The following is a 26657-nucleotide window of genomic DNA, read 5'->3' as shown; positions in this document are numbered from 1 at the left end:
CTGAAAGTGACACCAAGGCAGACATAGGATGAGACAATGTCCATAGGATCCCCTCTGTATGTGAAGCCCAATCTAGATGTGAAGAGGCGGGAGGTATGAGGTCCCGCTGAGTGCAAAAAATCTTGTAAGGTGTATGATGAGGTCCCAAAATCTTGTAAGGTACCCAAATGTGTTTGAAGCCGAGAGGACGATGACATCTATGTAAAGTAGTAGTAGGGGGATCAATATGCTGCCAGTGTGGGACCAGCCCCGCCTAATTTGTCAATGAAGCTCGACATCTCATCAATGTAGAGGCCAAAAAGAGTGGGTTATAAAGGGAAGCCCTGTTTCACCCCAATAGTGCTGGAAATCTCCGGCGATGTACATGTTACCAAGCACCATCTAGTGCTAGGGTCAAGTCAGTGTCAAAGTTTTTGTGCAAGGCGGAAGGCCACTGTAGACAAGCCAGGTGCCAACCGCAGAGCCCTTGTGGACAACCAGCCACTGGAAAGCCGAGATCCTGCGTGCCTGTCTGCTAGCCCAGAGCCTGGTCCAAAAATCCTCTAGGAACTCCTGTGAGAGTCCCTGAAGCCCCCAGTGCTCCGATGCAGCTGGAAAGACCGTCCTCCTCGCAGTCAAAATATGCCTCCCCAAACGAACAGTGTACTGGAAAAAGGTGGTCTCTGTGGCCTCGGGGGATGCATAAGGATCATGCCACTCGTACTCGCCAGGGTCCCACTGGAGCCGGGCCAAGGGGCGCGCACATATGCCCATATGCACCAATCAGAGTCCACATCTGCAGGGTCTGGATCAATATGCCACTTCCGAAAAGCAGCGGCCACTACCCGTATCCTCTAAGATGCACTCTGCAACCAAAGGCGACTCCGCCTCCACTCTCTGAAGTCTGCCCTCATCCTGTATCTCATAGTAGAGGCATCTACCATCCTCAGTGCAAGCTCTGACAGCAATCAGGATCTCCAATTGTGTAAAGGCTCCCATCCACCGTGGGGCCGCTGGCTCGAAAGGCGTGAACCACTCCTCAGTGAGTGCCTCCTGAATGTCATCCCTCATTATCAGCCCCCCTCTGCAGTGACTCAGCCTCTCCGCCTGGATCTCCTTCGGGAGACTGCAAAATGACCCTGCTCTGTGCGTACCGCGGGGCTCCAGATGAGCGGCTGTCTGGCCCACTCCTCATCACAAGTGGGAGGTCTCTGAGAAAGCCCCGGTCTCAGTAACTCCCAAGCTCGCAAGATACTCAAGGCAAATCTGTCCTCCCATCCTCTATTGAGGCCTGTCCTCCTCATCTCTGTGAAGATCCACCGAATCTCTGGTGCGCCCAAGTGCCCCCTGCTGGGGGAGCTCTAGCCTGCAGCCGCCGAAAAAGAAGCTCCTTCCATGGCTTGGGCATTATAGATCCAACTGATCAGAGTAGAGCCTTGTTGGGGAAGCTTATTGTTCGGGGGCTGCTTCCAAGCGATGAGGCCTGTCCTCCTCATCTATTGAGGCCTGTCCTCCCATCCTCTATTGAGGCCTGTCCTCCTCATCTCTGTGAAGATCCACCGAATCTCTGGTGCCCAAGTGCCCCCTGCTGGGGGAGCTCTAGCCTGCAACCGCCGAAAAAGAAGCTCCTTCCAAGGCTCATCGCTTGGAAGCAGCCCCCGAACAATAAGCTTCCCCAACAAGGCTCTACTCTGATCAGTTGGATCTATAATGCCCAAGCCCCCCTGGGCTAGCGGAAGAGTAATAACTGCCCAAGCAACCTTAGCCCGGGCCGGCTGACCATCCCACCCAGACCAAAGAAAGTTCTTGATCAGCCTCTGTACCTGGCTGATGCAAGAGCTCGAGAAAATCCAGCAAGACGTGATATACCACATAGTCGCTAAAAGCACCTGATTTGTCACCACCACCCTCCCAGCCAAGGATAGCGGAGTTGTACTCCAATATAAAAGCTTCTTCCAAATGCTCAGAAGAAGCGGGGCGATATGCTGCTCAGGTGACAAATCAAGTCCAATCTGGCATCCTAGATACCGCACTGCTATACCAGGAGGAATCCATCTAAAACCCGGATCTGGGCTCCATGCCGGAGCGGGAGCGCTACTGATCCAAAAAGCCACTGTCTTGCGCCAGTGATCAATGCTCCTGAAACCTGTAGCGACTGCTCTGCCCTCTGTAAATTGGACTCCTGGCCATGCAGAAACAATCCCGTGTCATCAGCAAACTCAGAATCGCGCAGGTCCTCTCCCCGGAGTGGCAGCTGGAGTCCTCTCAAACCAACCTCCTCTGCTGTCAGATACATGCTCATAGCCTCTGCAAAGAAACGAAAAAGGAACAGGGCGAGAGGGCATCCCTGACGGACTGATCTAGTCAACTCAAAACTCGGCCCCCGTCCTCCTGATAGGCACATCCGTTTTGAGAGAGCTCAGCCCCTTTTAATGAACTTGATTAGCCATATTTACAATGCTTTTTGCCTTTTTAACAAAATAGCTGAACTTTTACCCAAAATATCAACTTGGTGCTTTTTCTAGACTTGTAGCCCAAGTTTTGAAGTAGGCGCCTCCTTTTTGTCCACTTGTCCATGCCCAAGGTAATAATATGTCCATCCTAGTATTAATGGTGTGTGAACACACTAACTCGTGAACCTTATAAGCCACTTGGATGAATAAAATTCATGCTGCTCTTGCTCTTGTTCAGAAACCATCTTGTTTTGTGGATGAAAGCTCCAACTTTCTTCCGTGCCATTCACACCTTGGTTCCGCCCAGTGTCTAAAACACTGGTCAAGACAGGTGAAGGGACCAAATGGTGACATCCCCTCCGTCTTATAAAGCAATTGTCCGCAACTGTATAAACCTGATACCACTGAGATATCCTTCAAGAATAGTAGATGCACTGCCAATCTGAAATATTTCATAATTCTAGCGTTAAAGCTATAAATCCAAATCCACCATCCGATACCAGATACGGGCACAAGAGCCAATCGTATCAAGAAAGAATCATCTTTATCGATATCCTGAGTCAACAACTCTAATAATAACCAAACACAAGCACAAGAGCCAACTGTGTCCCAAAAATCCATAAATTCCATAAACCGGATAATCAATAGACACAAGCGCAAGAGTCAACTGTGTCCCAAAAATCCATAATTCCATAAGCCGGATAATAACTAGACACAGGCACAAGAGCCAACTCTGTCCCAAATATCCATAAATCCATAAGTAGCTTTAAGTACATGCAAAAAGAAAATAAGCAGAATACATAGCCACAAAATATCTTGCCATGCCATTGGACTGCATGAGGGCACCACCCCTATGATCCATACGCATGCCCAAGCCATATGGTTCACCAGGGCAACAACCCTTCCATGAAACAATAGATGCTCGGCTGGGTTTCCCCTTCCACGAGGCTTGCCAGGATCACCAACCCTTCCATGAGTCGAGATATGAGCTCACTAGAGTCATCAACCAAAAGTCACTCACTAGAGTCACTAACCCTTCCATGAGTTCATGAAATACTCACTGGACAGAGTCACCAACTCTTCCATGAGTGCAATATATCATAAGATAACAATAATTTACAGGCATAAAAGGCATAAAGATCCTGGTTCTCCATAAACATGTCTGCAATCGATAGTTTAAAAGGCATTTCGGCCGCCAAAATAAATCCATAGAGAAATCCTCGATCCATAAGATATTCAACAAGTCCACTGTAACCACAATATACTCATAGTCTAGAATCAACTAGTCCATGTTACTGATAAATAATTCATAGTTTGTAACTCTATATGCGACATATTCTAGTGTCCCATACCACTAGAATACTCCCCATATGAGATCCTTGTGCATGTGACAATTCTAGCATCCCATACTACTAGAAGCCTCCAATACACAAGACCAAAACCATAAACTATTCATCAAAACCATAGAGAAGCCTTTTCCATAATCAGAATGGTTTCCAAGGAAAACGCCTTTCAGAAAAATAGCTTTCCTGAAACACATCTCAAGATAGACATGAGAAACATTCTCCACTTGCATTAGCAAGGGAGTTCAACATGTACAAAATTCCAAATATTGGCAAAAGCATCAACTTGGTAAAAGTCAAAGTATACTTAGCTTTTCTTTGACAAGTTCATCATAAAGCCAAAAGAAATATCTCGTCCATAAGATATCTTCAAAAATAGCTCCATATAGCGCTTGTCAGCTTGATCCACAGTATTCCATATGGAAGGAGTGCTAAACACAAGCAAATTAAACCAGCTCCAAATTCCGAGGATAAAAAATCCAAAAGTCCTTAGACCAAGCTGTCTATTGCTCATGCCCATGATCACTTCCATAAGCTCCATAGCAAAATTGCTGGTCACTGTAGTCCCCACTTCTGATCTTTTCTCTTTCTCATTGCTCTTGCTCGCGAGAAAGCCTTTGCTCTGATACTAACTCACAAATAGAGGACCTGAAGCGACAATAATAGACCAATACTTCAAATATTAGACATAGCATGATAACACAGCCGAAGAACCACAGACAATACAATAATACCGCACCAAGCCGGAAGGGCCGGTCCCCCCGTAGGATCTTCTTTATTGAATGAGAAGCTTTTACAATAACCAAGGTGCGGTTGTAAACAACACCAGATCTTTTCACAAATACTTGAGAGAAAACGACTCAACTCCAAATAGCTGAGAAATAGTCACCAAAGAGAAGCCCCTAAACCAAGTCTCAAATCAACTCTTGGGCTTCACACGTGTGGACCGGTGATGTACGAATGTATGGCTACAGGCACACGAATGGTTCCCAGCATCAGTTTGGTGCTTTTTCCCTTTTTACCAAAATAGCTGAACTTTTGTCCAAAATATCAACTTGGTGCCTTTTCTAGACTTGTAGCCCAAGTTTTGAAGTCTTTTTGTCTAGCTATCCATGCCCAAGGTAATAATATGCCTTGGTATTAATGGTGTGTGAACACGCTAACTCATGAACCTAACAAGCCACTTGGATGAATAAAATTCATGCTACTTTTGCTCAGAAACCATCTTTCAGGCCAAATTTTGTGGATGAAAGCTCAAACTTTTTTCTGTGGAAAGATCCCTGTTCACACCTTGGCTCCGCTCAGTGTCTGAAACATTGGTCAAGACTGGTGAAGGGACGAAATGGTGACAGTAAGAGGGATATGAAGTACTGCCAAGAGATACCTTGTCTGCAGGGGTGGAAGGAACAACCTCCAAAATCTGAAAATCTAACAAAGCAGAAGCTTGGAAGGCAGCTGCAAAGTAGGAGGCCATAGTAACAAAGAAACCACGTGCCCAAAGGTAGAGACAATTGCTGATGTGAAACGAACAACGCTGCAGGAGGAGCATCTGCTAAAGTGGAAGCAAATTGAGCACATTCTTGCGGTGGAGGCATCACATCTAAGGACTAGAGACCCTCCATAGCTGCCGAATTAGAGCAAAATTTACATCTTGAGAATCTGCTACCTGAGCGTTCCTTTTTTCCCCCCCTCTTTTTAGGCCTTTTCTTAATTCTGGTGCAATCCCTGGCAATGTGCCCAAATGTCCTATAAATCTTTCACTAATCACGTCATCCCACAATCTCCATCCTCTGTCAGAACAGGGATCCATTGGAGCACCGTGACATAACATATGGAGCAATCTCTCTTCAAGGTACCTTTGGCCAAGCCAACCACTTGGGAGTCTCTCTCTAGACCACTCTAGCAATCTCCATACTCATGGATGCACCCATGTCACATGAAGCTATCCATGGTCTTCAAAAGCATCATTGATCTTCAAAAGGACCTTGTTGGCAGCACAAGGCACCAGATTGCTTGAGATTTCCCCCTTGTTTGGTTTGAAATCTCCTTTCTGCATATATTTCTCATACTTAATAGAAGTCTCAAAAAAAGGATCATTGGTTGACAAATGGATCGATTTGTAGTGTGAAACAAAATGAGCCTAGATAACTATTCCCAAGAGTTTAAAGAACATATGAACCGTTGCAAGGCCCTTGGGGAGCATCATGTGTTAGTTTGCATGTTATACTTGTTCAGCCTTCCGCCGGATTATCGGAGTGAGGTTCTTCGGAACAATATTACTCGACGACACCTACAGATATGCCAAGAATTTTGACAATAACCCTTGAAGGGTGGTGAGCTTGCAGATGATTCCATACAAGGGAGCCGAAAACCTTCTAAAGACAAGTAGCGAGGGCATGTTCCACCATCCCAAAAAGGCCAGTCGTTGTAGTGCAATCCCAAGAAGTGCTCTAGATACAAGTGAAGGTCTGTGCTGTTTACTAAGGAACATGTGGCAAAGGTGCAAAAGGACAACCTATGCTTCAAGTGCAACCAGCCCGCACACCATTATAGGGATTGTCCAAAGAAGTCGTCTTCGAGGGATAAGACCTTGATACAGATTATGAAACTACGAGGTAACTCTTTGATCTCTTTTTTTGAAATTCATCATCTAGCGACCAAGGGTGTTAGATTAGTGACTTTGCCTTTGGTCCACATGATCTTCCTCGAGCTGGAGGATCCATAGGCAGCCATCAGGTGCAGATTCTGTTCGACAACGTCTACTCACAATTTTATTTCTTCACGTTTGATGCAAACGCTCCAGCTACCCACCGTGGCAAGTGATCACCGTTACGTGGTCAATCTTGCCAGGGTACAGCTGTGGAAGTGTGGGATCGAACAATGCCTGGGCTGTAACTTGCGGCGGGTGCCCGGGGGACTAGGGCCTTTGACACACCTGTCGATACCATCAAAGCATATTTAAACATTTAAACATGGCCATAGCCTTAACACATCCATCATCACTTTGCATAAAACATAAAAGCTGGACAAAATATCCACAAATGCTGAAAATGGAGCTTCCATGTGTGACACCGCATAGAGGCCGGAATGGGCCGACCCCCCCCTTGGAGTATTTTATTACCCAAGGAGAATAATATCATGTACAAGCTTTGAGGGCCTTACTCTCCCCACGGGAGATGCCGGATTATCCATATACAAATGCCATAACACAGCCCCACACGAGGCTACCAAGCCGGAACATAGGCTGTAGAAATGCCGAGCCAACAATATAATCTATATACCTCCATGTGGGTACTGATTCTTCCCCAATAGAGCTGGTACAGCAAGTACAACTCTCCATTCAACCGGTACAGCCGGTACAATGGTTGGTACAGTCGGTACAGTGGCTAGTACAACAGGTATAGCAAGTACAAATGCTGGTACAACATGTATAGTGACAAACCGTTACCCCCGGAGAAGTATACTAGGCAAAGAGATTCACTGGTGGTGACAAGGTGGATCCGAGAGACAGAGGATTATCTCACCATGAACAAAGTGGCTCATAAACACTGGATCCATGTGGCGTCGCGACTGCTATCAGGAGATGCATACACATGGTTTTGGGCAGGTGAGGCAAAAAGACCGTGGACAAGATGGGGTGATTTTACCAAGGACATGGCTTTGTACCACAGAATGAAGTCTTCAAGGTACGCGATGAATGGCGTAACCTCAAACACGCAAATGGAAAACTGCGGGAATTATAGACAACTTATGGTGCAGATCATAGATATGCATTCTACAAATAGATTACACGGGTTCCTGTTTGGATTGCATGACTAGACCCGCAGAGAGATCGAGAAGCAGGAGCCTGAAAATTATGAGGCGGCACTCGCGATGGCGGAACGGCTATCCGACACTGAGAGCAAGAAGTGGCAAAGCAAAAACAGTGCAACAGGAACAGGAGGATGGAATGGTGCCAAGCCTCAGAACAGAAAAGATAACTCGTCCAATGAAACCCAGGGAGAGACCTCTGGGACAAGTACAAGCGGGCCAAGGTCGAGTGGACCTTTCTTACCCCGAACCTATGGGAGTAATTCATTGAGTAGGAACTTTGTGCCGGGGAGGGAGATATCCCAGTCAACTAATACAGGGGGATTTTTCAATACTGCAAGGCGCCTTCTTCCTCCCCCGACACGCCCATGCAGAAGTTGGGCAGGCAACAGTGAATGCCCTCGTCGACCCGCACAAAGCCGGGTTACCACCGTTCAAGCCCAAGGACAAGAGGATAATTATGAACGGATGGATCGCCTAACAATCACTGAGAATGAGGATGCAGAAACCTCATCTCGACGAGGCGATAGCCCACCAAGGGTAGGAGCCGTGCAGGCAATACCGAAATGCATGGCAGCTCAATTAAAGAAAGTGCAGAATGTGTATTTTGAGGCTAATGTGAATGGCCTTGAGTAAAATATCATGTTGGATACGAGAGCCACACATAATTTCATCACCCCAAAATGTGCCAAGAAATTGGGAGTGAAGGTGTGCGATTCCAATAAGCTGTCAGTGTCTTTTGCACAAGGGCAGAATGACAATGTAAAGATGGCATACAATGTGCAAGTGCAAGCAGGGGCATGGAAAGCGCGATTGGATTTCATAGTTGTGCCCATGGATGCCTTCGAAGTGATTGTAGGGCTCACTTGGGTCGACAAATATCTATGATACTGGATATGCAGGAGGGGACAGGAGTCAGTGTGCCATGCATCCGTCTTCACTCAGGGGACAAATCAGTCAACAAGAACATTGGAGGCAAAATCCAGAGCACCCCAATGTATGCAACAGGGTCGGGTAAGGCTCAGAAAGTGACAGATAGTCGCGGCAAGATGCCGAAATAGTGCAGTGCCAAGCAGGCAGAGAGGGCAGCTAAGCAAGGCTGCCAAATACACTTATGCGTGATGAAGGTTAAGGATGCACAGCAGACGAAGTGCAAGATTGGTGAAGCAGAGATACGCGAAGTGCTAAATGAGTTCCATGATGTCTTGCCCGAGAAATTGCCAACCGGGTTACCGCTGAAACAATCGGTGGATCACAACAAGATCGAACTCTTGCCAGGGCACAGTCCTTCGGCTAAAGCTCTATATAGGATGGATGCTACAAAGCTCAAGGAGCTAAAGGTACAGTTGAATGAACTAGCCGAAAATGGAATGGTGCGCTCCAGCAAGTCGCCGTATGGTGCAGCTGTGCTATTTGTCACAAAAGGACGGGTCAGCCAGGTCATGCACCGATTACAGAGCCCTCAATAAAATCATCATCAAGAACCGCTACCCCGTACCAGTAATGGAGGAACTATTAGACCAACTGGCGGGAGCAAAATACTTCAGTCGGATCGACTTACGATCCGGATATCATCAGATACGAATCGCCGAAAACGACATTGAGAAAACGGCATTTCGCATGAGGTATGGAAGCTACGAATGGCTGGTGTTGCCGTTTGGGTTAACCAACGCCCTGGCCACCATCTGCACAATGATGAATGATATCTTCAAAGACTATTTAGATGAGTTTCTGATCATATATATTGATGATCTGCTCATATACAGCAAGATCTTGAGTGAACATAAAGAAACTTAAGAAAGGTCTTCCAAATGTTATGGCGTCACAAACTGTATGCCAAACCAGAGAAATGTGAATTTGCAGTCACTGAAGTGGAGTTTTTAGGATTTGTGGTCAATCAGAAAAGGATACAAGGAGACCCCAAGAAGATCGAGGCAGTCGTGAAATGGAGTGCACCCCAAACTGTGCGTGAAGTTTGTGAGTTCGTGGGTTTCACACAATTCTGCCGGAAGTTTATCAAAGATTTTAGTAAAATTGCCACCCCCCTCACTGATATAACTAAAGGCATCAAGCCCTTTAGGTGGACAGATATAAAGAAGAGCGCTTTCGAAAAGATGACAGTTACAATGTGTTGCACCCCAGTGCTTAAGCTCTCGGAGTTCAACAAGGAGTTTAAGATTCACACGGATGCATCGGACGGGACCCTTGGAGGAGTTTTATTACAAGACGGGCACCCTGTCGCGTATGAGTCGCGCAAGTTCAACGATGTAGAATGCCGATGGACCACACATGAAAAGGAAATGCAAGCAGTGGTTCATTGCCTTAGAAAGTGGCGTCATTATGTGCAAGACAAACACACAAAAGTTTTTACAGATAACATATCTCTAAAGTACTTTCAGACGCAACCTAAGCTGTCACCAAAACAGGGCAAATGGCAAGACTTCATCGCAAAATTTGACATTGACATTATTCTCAAACCGGGGAAGCAGAATTTGATGCCAGATGCTTTCAGCCATACACCACAATTGAATGCAGTGAGTGTTGCAAATGGTGCACTTTTGGACAAGATCAGAGATGCTCAAAAATTAGATGCAGCAATCATTCGAATGGCCACAGAGTTGCAAAATGGTACCTCAGCCGTGGGTTTATTTGATTTCAAAGATGGATTATTCTACGCCCACCAAAAGGTGTACGTGCCCAATGACCCGGACCTCAAAGCCACGCTACTTTGGGAAACCCACGCCTGTAAGCTGGCCGGACATGGTGGGCAGAAGCGCTCGCTCAAGCAACTTCGACGTCATTTCTTCCGGCCACATATGACTGAGGATGTAATCGAATATGTTCGCACATGCCCAACATGTCAACTCGTGAAGGCACAACGAGTAAAACCGGCTGGTTTACTGCAAATCATGCCCGTCCCGTCCAGGCCGTGGGACATTGTCAGTATGGATTTTATTGTGGATCTCCTGGAGTCCCATGGATACAACACCATATTTGTGGATCTCCCGGAGTCCCATGGATACAACACCATATTTGTGGTAGTGGATTACTTCTCGAAGCAGGCACACTTCATTCCATCTAAACCACCTCTCACGGCGTACCAAGCTGCAAAGCTCTATTTTAGTCAAGTTTTCAAATATCATGGGTTACCAACAGCTATTGTGTCAGACAGAGATAGCAGATTCATGAGTAACATGTGGAGAGAATTGTTCAAGTTAATGGACACACACTTGCGCATGTCTCCAGCATATCACCCGCAAACCGATGGTCAAACTGAGAGAATCAATCAAGGCATACAAGACTATATTCACAGTTATGTTCGTGCTGATCAGAAGGATTGGGCGAATTATCTTGAAATCTTGGAATTTCATTATAACAATTCAGTGCACAGTGCTACCGGATATACGCCGTTTGAGTTGGCCATCGGTAAAGAGGTCATTACACCTCTAACAATTGCTACGGGAGATGTGCATGCCGAAGATGCAGATGCAGAGGATTTTTTGCAGAAATGGCAGAAGAGAATGCGGGTTGCACAGCAGAATCTAGAAAAGAGCAAAGTCAGATATGTCAAGCATGCTAACAAAAAGAGACGTGATGATGAGTTTCATGAGGGAGACTTAGTCCTTGTTAGTGCCCAAAACATTGCACTGCCTGCCAACCTCACGCCGAAATTCAACCATCGCTTCTACGGCCCGTACAAAGTTCCAAATCTTACAATGGAGTTACCTACAAAATAGATCTGTCCACAACTGTGCACATACATAATGCATTTCATATCAACTTACTCAAGAGGTTTGTTCCTGATACCCGTTTTGGCCGACATGTACCAATGCTTGCCGATGGTGCCACCCCCGCCGTTACGCCTTTTGAACCAAAACTCATATTGAAATTACGGTTCCGGCGGGGAACGCCAGAATTCTATGTTAAGTGGAAACACCGGCCCATGACAGATTGCACATGGGTACCAGAAGGTAAAATGATTCAAATGGCATGTCCGTTGGTTCTGCAATTTTGCAACATCGTGCCCGTTGAAGATGAGATACAGCCAGAATAATGGCTTGAACGGGACTTCAAGCTCTTCAAAAGGGGGGTGTATGTGAGGCGTGGGATTCTTGGGATTCCTATCCGGCCTCACATGGTGCTCTCAAGGGATGCTTGGAGGCCCCGAATTCTTTGCCTCTATATGGGAGTAGCTTGAGGTGGAGTAATGTGGCCTAGCCCAACCTCTCCTACCTTCGTTTAGATACAAGACGACTTGTGGACAAGGGATCCCGCGCCTCGGATACCCATAAGTCTTTTCTCTTATCCCCATTGTAATCTCGTCGCGTGTCAGCATTGAATCAATACAAGTTTTTGGGTTGGAAACCCGCATTTCGGTGATACCGTTTCCTACTACAGCTTGTACGTTTTTGGTCATATCTCCTTCATACGGTGTCCGTTTTCGAAGTTCTAGTACTCAAAATGACCGGCTCGTTGTCCTCTTCGAGACGAGCTATAGGTCTTTGTGTACCGCATTCAGCAAGTATTCTCTGTTTTCAGTTTTGTACTGAATTTTCCTAGTCCCGAGCGGAAACTCGAACCCAGAACACGACCCGAGATCACCGCTCCGTAACACTTGTGCAAGAGATTAGAGACATGTATGGAGACATGAAGACCAAGGATGAAGACAAGGGTGGAACATCTTACAAGGTTCGACAAGCTCATGTTGGGGATAAGGAGAATTATCACCCAAGTTTTCATTCTACTCATGGTGCTATGCGCAACCCAATGTTCACACACTCACCCAATGATGTCAAAGGCAAAAATCATGCATCTCCATATGTAAGCTCAAGATTCAAGGGAAATACTCATGGAGGTGGTGCTTCAAGACCTCATATTGAGAAAGATTTTGATGATGAGTTTGAGCATAACAATGGTCAAATGCCTTTTTCTTCACAAGCAATGGATGGAAGAAAGCAATGTGTTAAGTTCCATGGTAGAGCCACTACTAGTGAAAGCAAGGAAAGGTCAATCAAGATATGTGAATTCTTGGTACCATTTCTTGGTTCACCTCTTACTTTGAGAGGAGATGGAAGAGCTATCATACACACTATTTTGAAAGAGGTTGGCTTTACTAAGGACAAACGAGGACTTCCATTCACAATCACATTTGGTCATTGCATAGAATATGACTATGCAGGTCTTTATGCACACATTGTGGGTGGTGTTGAAGTGGATGAGACGCTTGCTGTAATTTCTGGACAGCAAGTACATGAGGAGATCTCGATGCCGATTCTCTCTCGACAAGACATCACCGATGTGTTCATGGCCAATGGGAATACACAAGTTGGAAATGGGAATGCTTGGATTACTTCCGTAAGTGCTTTGATGGATACATTTTTAGCTTATGATATGATGCCACGAGATCATAAAGACTTGATCATTGAGGATATTTTGGATGTGCATGCAATTGTGTTTGACACAAGGGATGATGATTCGTGTGATGATGCACATGCACGTGAGGATGCATTTGACATATGCGATGCACATGTGGATGAAGATTATACATATGGTGAAGACATACATTATTGGTCATGGTAACATTAGGCATCTTGATGATGATGCTTATGCAAGTGTTGATGATTCATCTACCATCATTATTTGTGATGAGGAGAGCATCTATAATGATGTGGATGATGGTAGTATGCATAAACATGCTACATATAATGAGGATGAGTTTTATGATGCTAGTGAGCATGTGGATGACATTATCAATGTGGATGACATTGATGATGAGATTATTCATGCATCTAGTAGTGAGCACCTATTGGATACTTCATGGAGGTTCTATGGGAACCCTGTCTATGATCCTTTCTTGGGAGATGAGGGAGAGTCTATGATTGTGACCTCTACGAGGATTATATGGACAGTGTTGAGGATTATGCCTTGGTACATATGGATTATGCTCAAGTAGTCATTTGTGATGTGGATCATGCCTATGGACCTATGCATGGTGATGGATGCAGTGATGACATGGATTCACATTTGATGGAGCATGCTATGGAGTATGAGGCATTCTCTTTTGATGATCATGGATGCCTATGCATTGATACAAACATAGTCTATCAAGCATTCACTTTTGGACATAATGTATTCACCTATGATCCGAGTGGGTGATGCTATACGGACTATCATGTACCCGCAGGATCCTATGCGCATGGGTGCATTACCTTTTTGACCCAGGGGGACATTGGATGTATCTCATTGATGGATGTGGTGCATTACATCATCCATTTGATCCAGGAGGATGCAGGATTGATACGGTTATGGGTCAAGTATGCCGTGGATTTACATTTGATCCAAGCATCATTGTCACTAGCCTCACCGTCCTATCCTTTCCATTCGACCCGGGCGGGCGTCGTGGACATGTTTTCATGGCGGATACATCTAGGCTATGAGTGCATTTTTGGCTTTTGTATATAGCTTCTTGTATATACTTGTGCACGACCACCCTTCGATCTTGAGGATGAAATCATTGTAGGAGGGGATGGTTTGTAACGAAGTAAATTTGGTGTCACATGCACATGGGGGATGGGACCTAGGTACTTGGGTTTAGAGTCATCTACATATGTGCCTTTGGGAGCCTAGGACTATAGGATACATTGGGCTCATGAGCATTGTACACACTTATGACCATTTTTTACTATTACTTTCTTAGAGCTCTAATGCCCAAGCTTTCATGGTGAACTTCTCCCATATGAGATGTGAGGATGGTGACCCACACCCATGTTGTCACTCCATGCCTTGAGTGGCCAACCCCAGTTTCTTGCAGAAGGGCTAGTTTCCCACCTTCCTCCTCATAATCCATGACAACCTCGGCCTCAGAGGCCCAAGCAACAATGCCCCATGTAATAGTATGGGAAGAGGCCTTGTCCATAGTGAAGATGAGAGAATCCACTGCCAAACCTGTTGAGAATCTCAAAGACAATGCCACTGAGACTCCTAGGGATGGCCACATCTCGGACATGATACTACCTACCTATAATGGCCGACCATGTGCCTACCGCCAAACTACTATGTGCCAACAGCTACAAAAAGAGAGCTGCAAATTTGTCCTTAAAAGCTAGGCGAAAGCCACGAGCCCGCATCTCCGTGAAGATCTATCTAGTGCTCTGCGGCCAAGGGCCCCCCTAACTCAATGTATAGGCTGAAATCTTGACCAGAAGGAAATCCTTCCAAGGCTCGCCACTTGGAAGAAGTCAGCTTGCCCAGAAGGGCACAACTCTAAATGGTGGGGTCGATGATGCCCTGACTCCCTCACTCCCTCTGTGGTGCGGCTGTATGATCACTCTCCTGGCCACCTTGGCCCCAGAAAGGTGCGGATCAACCGCTGAACCCGACCAATGCATGCGTAGAAGAAGGCCAAGCAAGAAGTGATATACCACATGGTGGCAAGAAGAACCTGGTTCGCGACCACTATCCGGCCGGCTAAGGAAAGCCTCGTTGAACTCCAATATAGAAGCTTCTTCTGAATGCTTAGCGGAGAAGATATCGATGCCATCTGGCATTCAAGGTAACGGCTAAAGTGCCCCTCGGGATCCACTGGAAAGTCTCGAGTGGACGCCAAGTCAGGGCGAACAAAGAGCCAACCCAAAATCCACATGTCTTGTACCGTTGATTTGCGCTCCAGATGCACGACAGAAAATCTCTATCGCCTCTGCAAATCTCTGAAGGTTCCCCTCGTCTCCAGATAATCATGCTGTTGTGTCATCTGCGAACTCGGAGTCTAGAAGCTCCTCCTGTGCACGGATGGGAAGACGCAATCCCTAAAGCCCACTCTCCTAAGCTGAGAGGAAGCTGCTCATGGCCTCAACAACAAAAGAAAGAGAGATGGTGCTCGAGGGCAGCCCTGCCGAACTGAGCAAACAAGGTGAAATCTGTCACCTCTGGCTCCCTGAATGAGAACCTAGTTGTGAGAGGCCGAGTAAAGTTCAGAAACACCAAAGATCCACTCCTCTAGAAATCCCATCCGGCACATCGTCCCCTCCAGAAAGCCCCAATCAACTCTATCTAGGCTTTCTTAAAATTCAGTAGGAGCACAATGAGATCTTGTTGGCGATCCTGGCCGAAGCAGTCGCCTCCCAAAAAGTGAAGATGTCCATAATGCTTCGATCCTAAACAAAATTTGTCTGAGTATCATGAATCAAGTCGCAGAGGAAAGGCTGAAGGAAGTCTCCGGTTGGTGGCCTTCGCCAAAATCTTGTAAGTGGTCCCGAGGAGGGTGATGGGTCTCCACTACCAAATCTCCAATTTGTCACTGTCCTCTTTGAGAATCAAGTGGATCAAACCCTCTGATAGCCTCTCTGCCATAGCACCCGTAGTCATAATCTAATTGAAGGCCGCATTCCATGAGAGTCCAATGACAAAGAAAAAAGGAGACCGGAAGCCCATCCGCTCTCGAGCATTTGCCCCTAGGAAGTACCGCCAAGGTCGCTAGCTCCTCAACTGTGAAGGGAGTCGATAGGAAAGTCCGGAGAGCACGCGCAACCACCTCTCTTGTGTGCCACCACACCCGCTCTCACGCATCCACCACCTGTGAGGATATGGGGGCACTTGTGAGAAGGGATCTGAAGAAATTTGTGGCTACCGATACGATAGATCCATCCAAGCCTCGCAGCCTGCGGATACCATCTCTCCACTTGTGGGGGCCTACAATCTCAAAGAAGTCCCTAGTGACCATATCTCCCACCTCTGTCCAAAAGGAAGCTCTAACATGGTATCTGTACTCCACCCTCCACTCCTCTATGGATCTGAGCTCAGTACAAGCAACAACCAATTGACCCTCAATCCACGGGCTATCTGGGGAACTCTCCTGAAGTTGCTAAAGAGAAGTAAGGCCTTGGCGAAAGCTCCTCCGAATCCAGGCAATCTGTTCTGTGCTTCCTCCTCCAATAAACTACTAATCTCACCTAGGCTTGCATCCAAGGTGCCTGTGGCTGATCTTAAGAGAAAATCCAACCCCTCCCAAAGATGCTCAATCCTGCTGCATATCTCAGAGTCTTGGATGAGGCTGTCAAGCATTGGAGCGCTCAAGTGTCTATCCTACCTCCACGGATCCTCCAAAGACAGAATAACCACTGCGTGATTGGAGAAAGTAGTGCCTCAAAAATACCAATCAAACCCCCATTACCACAAGCCCACTCATCCACATAGAACCTATCAAGTCTGGAAAGATTGGGGGCGATGCTCCTCCTATCAAACCTTGAGAAGCAAAGATTCTCAGGGTTGCATCCAAACTCTGGTAAATGCCAAGGGTCCTGTCCTACAATCAGCTCCTCCCAAGCAAAGTACTTTGTGCCAAAAATTGTAGTCATGCCTCCTCCAAGTCTATCCTTTGTTGACTCTATCATGTTAAAGTCCCCACTCATACATCAATAGTCAGCTTGTGGAAGGGTCTGGCAAACTGTACTCTAGAAGGTGGCTCTGCCTGCTGCGCCGTTCGCCCACATAGTCCTTTCCAATCCTGATGGTCACTCACTGAGCCTGACCAATGTCAATGGTGCTTGAGCCAACTACTGCCAGCCAATAACTACTCATTGACAGAAATAAAAACCTCCATGCATCCCAGAGAGGCTAAAACGGGGGACTAGAAGGTGTGAAAGATGGTGCTCCTGGAGGAAGAGGATATCAATGGGTTCCCCAACTACTGCTCTATGAGGCTATCCTCTACAGACGTCATGCCTCTTAAAGCAATGTGGCCCCCCCAAAACAATTAATGTTCCATGAGACAATTTGCATATCTAATCTCTGTGGGAAGCGGAACTAACGGAATTGCCCTCCACTTGAAAAGTCTTGGTTATGGGTTTCCACGGGGGAGCACTCACAGTCAATCCTGGGGCGAAGACACATCAGGTGGGCGTGGATCTTGCCTCCATGTGACGCCACTCTGTCTGATCCCTGAAATAAGCATAATTTGGGCTCCACCAATCGCAATATCTGTAGGAGAAGGGAAGGGGTGCTGCTACTGAGATATGAAAGAACACAAAAAGAAACACCTCTAAGCTGGAGGACACCACCTCCCTATCCTGATCTTTGTGGCCCGAGCCTCCCAACTACATCCGAGCCAAGGGCCAAAGATGGGTAAGCATATTGGTGTTGCGCAGATCAGAGAGCTCGACTGCTTGCCCTTTGATGGCGGAAGACACTAACTCTGTATCCCATTCCATTCTTGGTGATACACTCAAGGGAAAGGAGAAGATCATCGCGCCACTCTCTAGCATAGATGGCCTAGAGTGATGAAACACCACGCAAATCTAAATGTGAGCTACAGTCTCCTCGAACATACCAATTCCTTTGACGGGGAGACATTAGAAGAAACTGTAGTCCACTAGATGTCCCAAAACCCTGGGGGGCCACTTTGCGACTATGGAGGGAGAGCCCTCACCAGAGAGGCAGCAATGTCATCTCAACCGACTTTGAGAATGCTTCAGAGAAGCAAAAGGGGCGGGGGGGGGGGGGGGGGGCAGCTGAGGGGTGGCTATCAACTTGGCGCGCTCGGCGGCGCCACTCGGTCTGCCACTCTCTTGCATCAGTGGCAGCCATGACCGGATCCTGGTGTTCTGCTGCCTAGGGGCCATCTTCCCCCCCCCCCCCGGAAAAGGATTTGAGTTTTTTTTTTGTTTTTTTTTTTTTTTTGGGGGGGGGGGGGGGGTGCCACTGGAGGTAGTCACTTGGACTAACGGCGAGGATAGGCTCCCATCTGCTTGCATATAAAGTATTGGCATGGGAGGCCAGAGTACTCCACTCTCTATAGAATAGGGGTTGCCAGAGTACACCACTCTCTATAGAATAGGGGCTCTCCAGAGGCAAGGAAGAGATATGGCATGTGGCACTATCTCCGGGCCGCGCGGGGGGGGGGGGGGGGGGGGGGGGGGCAGCTGAGGGGTGGCTATCAACTTGGCGCGCTCGGCGGCGCCACTCGGTCTGCCACTCTCTTGCATCAGTGGCAGCCGTGACCGGATCCTGGTGTTCTGCTGCCTAGGGGCCATCTTCCCTCCCCCCCCGGAAAAGGATTTGAGTTTTTTTTTTGTTTTTTTTTTTTTTTTTTGGGGGGGGGGGGGGGGGGGTGCCACTGGAGATAGTCACTTGGACTAACGGCGAGGATAGGCTCCCATCTGCTTGCATATAAAGTATTGGCATGGGAGGCCAGAGTACTCCACTCTCTATAGAATAGGGGTTGCCAGAGTACTCCACTCTCTGTAGAATAGGGGCTCTCCAGAGGCAAGGAAGAGATATGGCATGTGGCACTATCTCCGGAGAGGCTACGTAGATACGAAGGCACGGAATCCCGACCCCTCGAGCAAGAACCGAAGCGGCGATGGAGGGTAATTCCATCACTCTCCCGATAGCACCACCCATCACCGGGAGGAGAGGAAGGTACTCCTTCCTTAGACTTGGGAAGTAGACTCTCACGAAAAACCTGAAACACTAGCCAGAGGGTCGGCTACTAGGTCAAAACCATACTGTCACTTCGCAAATAAAGCCTCGTACGTACGCAGTGTGATAGGGCTCAGCTGCATGACTTTGTCCACAAGTTGTTGGCAAGTCGAACTCAACCTGGTGGTAGCCACGCCCTAAAGGATGAATATTAGTGATCTTTCCAAGTGTGCCAAGGAGGCTAGCCTATAACACATCCTTGAGCTGTCCGTGCGCCGGGCGGCTACCCACAATCTTGCATACCAAGTGGAGGCCTATAAGGATGTGACTGTCGAAGCGAGGAGCTGGAGGTCCCCATCTGAAAAAGAGAGGTAAGGGATGGCGGCCTCGTTTGGGGATGATGGCGGCCTCGGTCGGGGAGTCCTCCTAGGGGTTCAAGCCGAAACTTGTTGAGAGGAAAACTGCCTGGAAGCTGAAAACCTACCTTGAAGAAACGCTGAAGAAGGGGGGGGGAGGGGGGGCTGGGGGAGGCGTAAGGCAAGGAGGGGGCATGAGGGGCAGGAAGGCAAGGGGAGGCTTGAATGAAGGAAAAGGAGTGGAGGAGGAGTGGCTAGCAAGAGGGACGAAGAGGCAAGGGAGCAGAGGAGCAGGGGAGGAATGTAGAGAGAAAACAGGGGCACTCGACGGAGGAGGTGAAAGGGAGGGCAGAAAGAAAGAAGGGCAGCGCGCAGGAGGGTGAGGAAGAGGCGAGATGCAAAGAGGGGCTGGAGGGCAGGCAGGAAGCAGAAGGGGGGCAGTGTGCAGGCGAGAAGGGTGGAGAGGGCACCCGCGGGCAGAGGAGGGGAGAGGCGCAGTGTGCAGAAGGCAGGGTGCAGGTACGGGGGGGGGGGGGGGGGGGGGGGGGGGGGGGGGTGCTCACAGCTCCGCGTCAAAGATGGTTGTTGCAATTTTCCCTCGGATGATCTGCAATCATGGTGAAGATCGATGTTGTGGTCTTTACTAGATCACACATAATATTAGTGATCTGGCTTACTGGTTAGCACTACCTCCTGAAACCAGGATTCATCTAGTATTTCACATCAGTCATTTGAAAGAATGCCTGGGTGAAGGTGATGAGATTGTGACAGTAGAGGAGATCCCTAACCTTGAGGAGATTGTGACAGTAGAGGAGATCCCTAACCTTGAGGACATGACTAGGTATATTCCTATGGAACTCGAGTTGGTTCTCAATCAACGTACTAGACAGTCTCAGCATACCATCTATTAGTACTTGATCAAATGGAAACAATGGTCCGAGGTCGAGGCTGAAGGCCCAACCTAGGGCTAGCAGGGCTATGGAGGTTTGAAGAAATCTGTGGCAGAGTTGCTCGAAGGAGAAAGGAGAGAGAGAGAGAGTAAAACTGGAGTGAGATGGTGAGAGACAACGATAAGCACAACTCAATGATTGTGATTAGATTGATGTGATATATAACTTTAGTTGAGTACAATGCCTTTTGTGGGCTTAGAGCCTTATCTTTTGACTCAATCAAACACACTAAGCAATATCACACGGCAAGGCCATTGACATCATTGTTTATGTCACGCATACATTGCTTGCCAAATGTCCAAACTTGCATAACAAGTGTCCAAACTAGCTTGACAAGTGTCTTGGGTGTCCACATATGGTTTAAATCTCGGCATGGGTACTCTAGTGTGTCCAAAAGAAGGGGCCTGGCAAAAATACAAAGGAATGGGAGCCCAAATGACTATAATGCCCGGTACCCAAGTTTACATGTTCACACCCCATAATGAGTGTGTGTGAACTCATAAACTTGTAAATTTGTCCAAGTCCCAAAGTAAGGTCGAAATTTGAGTTTTTGGCCCAACTTCAGAGCCCTGCAGAATGACAACCACATATCTATATACAATGGCACACGCACAGTCTTGAAGCCACTAGCTTTGATCGTCCCCAGTGCCACAAGACTGACCCACAATATCACATGCAAGACATGAAAACAAGGCGGCGCTGCAAGACTGACCCGCGACATCACATGCAAAACACGAAAACAAGGCACGCATCTAGCCAAGCAAGTATGAGATGCATATGCATATGAAAACCTGGAACTCCCTTGTTCCCTTTTCTTGTACCTGCTCTGGCCTAGAACCAAGCTAGTAGAGCCAGGTGTGGGGCCCGAGCCAAGCTAATGACAAACCACAATGGTGGTCCTAGCCAAGCTAGTGTGATCCCTTGCCTAGCCAAGCTAGAGTATATACACCAGCCAAGCTGGGTCTTCAGCTAGATACAAAGCCATACGCAAACTCTATATCTGTCCGTAAGTAAACTGGATACATATCCTGTGATCAACTCTGTGCTTCATCATGCATTAGGAGAAAAGTTGTGACAGCGAGAATCAGGGAAGTCATCTCTGAAGAGTCAAAAACCACCTAAAAGAAACCTCTACCCAAGAGTCGGATATCGAACGTGCACCGAAGCCTGGGGGAAGAGAAGCAGTCATCCAATCCCTTACAAACTGTATGGTTCCTTTCATATATCTCACTATTATTCTCACCACATCCAAGTGAGGCTCTCTTGTACCCCATGGCATAACTGAGATCTGGCCTCATAATGGTCATGTTTTTTTATACATGGTAGGGTCCTCAAAAAGCTTTATCCTTAGCTTCACATTCTATTCCAAGGGTGTACTAATTGGCTTACATCCCATCATGTCATATTTGGACAACATATTCAAACCATACTATCTCTACACATTCTAATCCAAGGATGTGCTAATTGGCTTACAGCCCATCATGTCATATTTGGACAACGTATCAGAAGAGGTGGAGAGGGACTGACTGAGGCTGGGGCTGCCATGACGCCTATCTAGTGAGAAAAGTCTGCTGACTAAATAATCGATTCCCGCTATTTGCACCGGTAGAAACCCAGTATATTTGTTTTACTGCTGTGGAAACCCTACAAGAGCAGAGATCACAGGTCCCCTCATTGTTGTGGAACACTAAAGAGCAGAGATTATAATTGTCTCACCGCTGTAAAGACTCTAAAGAGACTTGTTTTCCTATTTGCACAGGCCATCCCATGGCCGTTTCCAGCTGTGTTTGGACTCTTGTTTGAGGATAAGGTGTTGTGCTTGGCTTGAGCAGGGGCTGATGGTTTGAATTTTCCCCAATATTGCTTCCCTAAGGCATGCGACTGCAGCTCGTTGTTTCTGTTTTGCACCCGATTGGAGCCTGTGACCCTACCAATTTTCCCCAATCCCTCCTTGCCCAATCAGCCAGACAGCAGCCCATTGTTCTCTCTCAGCAACCCAAAATGGCTGGCCACAACTTGGACGAAGACAATTGCAGCCTGAGACCCTAATTTTGCCCAATCTCCCCATATTTCTTCTTGTTCATTCAGCCCAGCTATGAAGGGTCCTTAAGGGAGAGATGTAGCCAATTAGCCAAGTTAGATGAGTCCCCCTTCCGGGGAACTTGGGCGCAACATGAGATGGGCCCAGAAAGCTAAATTTACAGGTGCCATGGGTGGGTCCCTAATACCTATCAAGTGCACCATCTGTACACCAATGGAATGGAAAAAATGAAAACCTTGCCAGCAAGATTCTTTTTGGCGTTTACAATGCCCTGAAAATCAAACTTTGTAAGCCGATGGTAACTCGCCTGAAAATCATTGCAGAGAATCAAATCATCACTGAAGCCAATGACTATGTTACTCCAGGGAACACAAGAGGGACACATGGAGTCCTGTTTAGCAAGTCCATGGGTGTACCGGACAGAAAAAATGGGCCGTCGGAATCACCACCTATGATTGTCCGAGATTGCAAGTTCTTTTTTACTTGGTCACCTTTTGGCAACAAGTGCTTTCAATGAGATGTGTCGCTCATTTATGGAAATAATTCTTTTCGGTATAAAATCTGGCAAAAGCATATGAAAGAAAGCATGTTATCAACACACCGTAAGAACTGGCCCAACTGTAAGATCTTCCAGCTTCCTACGTTTTGCAAGGCTGCTCAGTTTTGCAAGAAAGTCTGTTCCCCAGTTCTGCAGTTCATATATTTTATTTAGATATTACAGTTTACAAAACTAGTATATGAAACTCTCATCAGTAATATTTGCTGTCTACTTCAACAGGCATATTGCTTCTACTTATGTGCTACTATGCAGCTATCTAAGTTTCCAAATTGGAGTTCATTATGGTATGTTTGCATGACAATGTTGTCACTGAAAAAGAAAATAAACTTGGTTGGTAAAAAAACAACATTTACCTTGTGCATGAAGAGTATGGATTGTGCAGAGCACTTCTGCCCACTACAAGCATATGCATCCTGATCGCAAACCCAAGCAACATAATTTTCCTGCAATCATATTTTCCATACTGAAAAATCAAATATTGTCTCTACTGAACTGTAAACAAACAGAATGCACATCGAGATATCTGAAATTCAAAGACTTATTTCATGCGATGATTCCAAGAAAATAGCTGTTAGAAAATGACAACTTCACAACTGCAGAAAGGCTGGTGGCTGTTTTGCCTAAAAAACATGCTACACAATCATGTAAAAAAAAAAAAAATATTTACAATGCTTTCAATTTGATTTGAGACGCAATCACCAACACTTTTGCTTAAAAATTTGTCAATTTATTGAGTCCAGAAACTTTGAGCCATAGAAGCTTAGAGGAACCTTTTACCTGACAATACAGAGATCTTCAAAACTGAATTTGCAAGTGTCCTTCAGGATGAGGCAGATAAGACCCTATGGAGTGCGCTCTAAAAGGAAGCCCGACTACAGAACCTCATTGAAAGCTGCCAAGAGGTCAGCCTCCATGAGGTCCAATGCTGCATAAAGAGAGCAACTGAGAGTCCGTCCTCCCTGGGCACTTCCTGCGTGGGAGCACATCGAGGGCACGCAGGAGCTCTCACCTGTGAAGAAAGGGAGATCCAATGAAGTCCGAAGAGAATCTGAAACTCAAGTGTGAATGTGGTGCCAGACCCTCTGAGGGCGTCCTCATGCTGGGGAGTCTGCCTCAGCAGAGCGCAGGGTGTGGCAGAACACTCAGGTGGCATCCCGAATCTATGGGGGAGTGGATGCCAATGATCCATCAGGTCACCTCAAGGATTGGACACCCTGGCAGAGGAAGTGGGGCCAAGTGGTGGCGACAAAATCCCATGTGACTCTGTGCCGCACTTGAGACCAGAGTGAGGTGCAGCCATGGAATCTGTACTCCACTCTCTCCTCCTCTAGGGATGCGAGGGGAGTGCGGGCTTGGGCTGCTATCCATCGGCTATCTGGGGTCTGCTCCTGAAGGCATTAAAGGGAGGCAAGGCTGTGGGGCAGGCCTCTCTCTCGCTCTGTGAAAGCATTGAGCTGCTCCTGGGCTGCTGTCTAGAGGAAGTGGCTGACCTCCTGAAGGGCGCGATTGAGGGTCTTTGCAACACCTTTGGGGGGGGGGGGGGGGGGCATGGTCGGAGAAAGTGGTGCCAGTGAGGATGCCCACCATGCTGCCCCCACTAATCTACATAGAAGTGATCCAAGCAGGACAAGCTCGGGCTGTCGAGCCGGCCATCAGATCAGGAAAAGGTGAGGCTAAGGTAAGCTCCTCCCAGACGGAGCACTCGGACCCTCAAATGGTACCGAGTCTGGGCTGCCATCCCGGTGGTCCTCTAGGTCCTCAAGCATGTTGAAGTCTCCTCCCATGCACCAAGCGTCTACTGGAGGTAGACCCTGGCACACCTGAATGCGAAGGGCGGTGCTGTCCACTGCCATTAGAAGCGTAGATGTTGAGGTTTGGTCTCTCCCATAGTTGTCAGGTACGATACCGTACGGTTCGTACGATACGATACCGTATGGGAAAATACGGTACGATAAAAAAAATTCTTATCGTACGATAAAATACCGTGTTTAAAAAAAATACTTCTAAACTTAGGTATTTCCAAGTCCAGATATGGAGTATTTTAGAAAGGAGGGAAGCATCATAGTACAGAGGAAGCTCAAATAGCCATAGATAAGCAAAAGAAAGACCATTACCTCCCAAAAAAAGTAAAAATATTTTTGGGAAAAAAATCAGAAAAAAGAAAAAACTGAAAAAATCCATACGAATCCGTACGAGTACATATGGTATCGTGCCGTACGGTATTCCTTACGATAAGCCGTCGTACGCCGTATGGAAACAACCCTGGTCTCTCCAACCTAGAGAATCAGTCATTGACAATCGTGCTCATTCCAGCACTATTGTGCCTATGTCCACAGCCTGGGAAGCCACGAACTCTCCTACTGAAATGCACACTCCACCCTGGTTTCCGAGGGGTCCATGAGTTGGGGACCTATCGGTGTGGCTCCTTCCAGGGAGAATCTTCCCACAACGATGAGTACCACCGATGGTGAGGTGGTGCTCCTGAATCATGAGTATATCAATGGTGCACACCCCCCCCCTTTTCGCCCTCTGCAAAACGTGCCTCCTAGCCCTCAAACATTCCATGAGACGATCCTCGTGGCTGAAATGCTAGGTGACATGCCACAGCCAGTCTCTCTGTGGTGCTGCTAATGTTCGGAGTAGGTTTCAATTGGAAATAGAAGTAGTTGCTGCTGCTAGAAGCTCTCCAAGGATGTCCAATGGGAGTTGGCTGCGGAACCCTCGAGGAGAAAGATCGAGCTTCCCTCCATGCCAAAAGAGGCAGGGGGGTGGTTTTTTTTTTTTGGGGGGGGGGGGGGTCAAGAGTCTGGAATGTCTCCAAAGCAGGGTGGGGCCGGTGCGGCAAGAGGGAAGAATGGGGTCCGGTTCATCACAGTGTGGGTCTGGGGATCCGACAAGGTATTTGCAAGTGGAGCCTTGGTAGGGTTAGGGGAGATCTCTGAGGCTAATGGCTCAAAACGGTTCTTTGAAGTGACCGTTGCTTCACGGACTGGGGGCAGCCACCTAGGCAACGGCAGGGTGATGCTAGCATTGACATTGCAGTTGGCGCTGCGGCTGAGCCCGTGCTAAGGCTGGGCCTAGGCGAGCTGGCAGTTGCGGCCACCAAGAATCTGCCACTTTTGAGCCATGGCCACACTGGGGCACCGGATGCCCTTGGTGCCGCAGTATCACGACAGAGGCAAGCCTAGGCAAGGTGTCCCATCTAGTGATAAATGAAGCAGTGGCCCGGGGGGCCCGGAGAACAATACCCAGTTAAGAAAAAAACAATCGTTGAGGTGGGGGATAGCCAATTGATGGGGTAGGTTCTCCAAAGAAGCGACACAGATCCAAAGCGAGGGAAGTCCAACAGCCCGAGAGACTCTATCAGCCACTAATGGGAAGGATTCAAGTACCTGACCAGGGGAGCTCCCAATCATCAAAAGAAGTGCCAAGTATTCCTTGGGGAGCCCGAGGAAGCAAACGGTGACCAGGAATCTGATAATGCTGGCAAAGGGTTTGCTTCAGAAGAGAAGTCGAGTCAAACAAAGTCTTGATGTAACAGTTACCCAAGAAATGGATGCTGCTGATCCATCCTTGGTCCCCAACGAGGGCTGCCTGCAGGTGGTTGGCTGTCAACCTATTTACAGACTAGCATGGTAGCTTTTAACGATTGAACCAAAGAGGCTACGACCTGGATGTCCGTATCAGAGAATATGCAATCGGACGGGGAAGATGCAGCAGTTGCTATGAGAGTCCTCCGAGGGGAAAAGAC

General features: G+C 47.4%; 1 protein-coding gene across 3 annotated transcripts in view; it reads right to left on the bottom strand.

Annotated features, from left to right (window-relative positions):
* Nucleotides 1–26657, bottom strand: part of ALDH12A1 (aldehyde dehydrogenase 12A1) — a 122052-nt gene that overhangs the window by 4780 nt on the left and 90615 nt on the right. For all 3 annotated transcript variants that reach the window (XM_086779128.1, XM_086779129.1, XM_086779130.1), the window contains exons 11-12: nt 23260–23349; nt 22949–23035 (exon numbers count right to left, since the gene is read on the bottom strand). In XM_086779128.1, coding sequence (XP_086635254.1) covers nt 22949–23035; nt 23260–23349 — 177 coding nt within the window. The remainder of the gene's footprint in view (nt 1–22948; nt 23036–23259; nt 23350–26657) is intronic.

The sequence above is a fragment of the Cibotium barometz genome, chromosome 40, assembly GCF_041138505.1.
Source record: "Cibotium barometz isolate CiBa-2024 chromosome 40, ASM4113850v1, whole genome shotgun sequence".
Taxonomy (NCBI): domain Eukaryota; kingdom Viridiplantae; phylum Streptophyta; class Polypodiopsida; order Cyatheales; family Cibotiaceae; genus Cibotium; species Cibotium barometz.
The sequence above is the reverse complement of the archived record's forward strand: the minus strand, read 5'-3'. Positions and strand labels throughout refer to the sequence as shown.